Source organism: Paracoccidioides lutzii, assembly GCF_000150705.2.
Source record: "Paracoccidioides lutzii Pb01 unplaced genomic scaffold supercont2.35, whole genome shotgun sequence".
Taxonomy (NCBI): Eukaryota; Fungi; Ascomycota; class Eurotiomycetes; order Onygenales; family Ajellomycetaceae; genus Paracoccidioides; species Paracoccidioides lutzii.
In genome coordinates this window covers 161559-163008 of record NW_015440981.1, presented here as the reverse complement: position 1 = coordinate 163008, position 1450 = coordinate 161559, and the positions used below count along the sequence as shown (strand labels likewise).

General features: G+C 48.6%; 1 protein-coding gene across 1 annotated transcript in view; it reads left to right on the top strand.

The window, feature by feature from the left end:
* Nucleotides 1-492: 492 nt before the first annotated feature.
* The window catches only part of PAAG_12565 (hypothetical protein), a gene marked incomplete at both ends in the record, with an annotated part of 5051 nt that continues 4093 nt past the window's right edge, over nucleotides 493-1450 (top strand). Inside the window, one exon of the mRNA XM_015848042.1 lies at nucleotides 493-1366. Coding sequence (XP_015702348.1) covers nucleotides 493-1366 — 874 coding nt within the window. The remainder of the gene's footprint in view (nucleotides 1367-1450) is intronic.

Here is a 1450-nt window from a genome sequence, read left to right as displayed (position 1 = left end):
TCTATCTGCATTCTTGTCATATCACCCCTGGCTTCTTCGATCGAGTTAGATATCTAGTTACTAAAATAGTTTACAGGCTTTTTCCTTTCTTGTCGTTTGCTCTCTCATTCTCTCTCGCATTTATCATATCCTTTCTCCTCCCTCCCTCCCAATCTCCCTAAGAGCAGCTCTCTGCGTCCGTTTCCCCAACCCCTTTTTATAATACCTCAGTTACTCTCTGGCTAAGCTCCATACATCCCCTCCCAAGCTGTGACATCATTTCAGTTCACTGTATGTATGTCCCATGTCCTCCGCCTTACATGACTCGTCCTCGTGAACGATACTTAACTCTAAGTCAACAACCGCTGTTTTCTGTATTCTGTCTCTGCTTTGATATATAGAGCTAACCTGTTGACCTCTCACCCCCTCTCCCTAGAGCTGGTCTCGTTGTGATCGCCCTCCCCTTCTCACCAACCTCTTTCTGACACTTAACTCGGTGCCCAAGCACAAGCAATGGATGTTGTCTTCGAGTCCCCCGTCAATGTAGAACGTCCAGTTGCTCCAGCTCTTCCCCACTCTTCCTCTTCGCCAGAGCATCCCCGGCCTCGTTCTCCATTTTCCTCACAATCCGTCATGCCTCCCTCATCTGCTTTCCAGTTCAACACCTTTTCCACTCATACTCCAACCGCTCCTGACCGACCGTCACAAGTTCCGGACGTCGAGAGCTCACTCCAAGTCTTGGTAAACTCCTCTGCTTCACCTCGACCTCATCCTGCTGCTGCTGCTGTCACTTCTTTCACTTCCTCCCCTAACCCTCATCCTTCTCAACTGGATCCGCAGCGGTCCCTAGAAGAGGACGCCATGGATACTACCCCAGATAATACGCAATTACAGCCTGAGGAAGCCTCTTCAAATTCTACCCCTTCAGGAAGAAATACTGAAATGGACCCTGCCAGAGCCGCCGTTTCAGTCATGGAGACGGATATGGAAATGGAAACGGAACAACACACAATCTCTACCATCAACACTGTACCAACTGAAAGAGGACCTCCTGAAAATCCAACTACCCCTGAAACTGGACCTCTAACTGTACCTGAACCCACTATGATTGGTGTTCCCGCCACGGAGAATAATTCTCCAGAACCTCCTTCACAAGGCGCACCCTCAGAAGGACCTTTATCACAGGAGCTTTCATCCCAGGAACCTCCTGACACTCAAACTGAACAGAACAGTTCGCCGAATAGTTCTCAGGGTAATTCCCAACAACCATCTGTTGAAGAGGAAGAACCCGCTGATTGGGCCGACATTGAGGAAGACACTTCCGCTCCTGATGAGGCTGAGTTGAAGGAGATTGAGTCTGGCGATGCGGACTACAGTGCCTTGGATTGTACGTCTTATAAATATTAACCATTTTAAAATGACAAGTTCGCACCATGTTTTGTTTTTTTCTCTCTCTCTCTCTCGCACATGC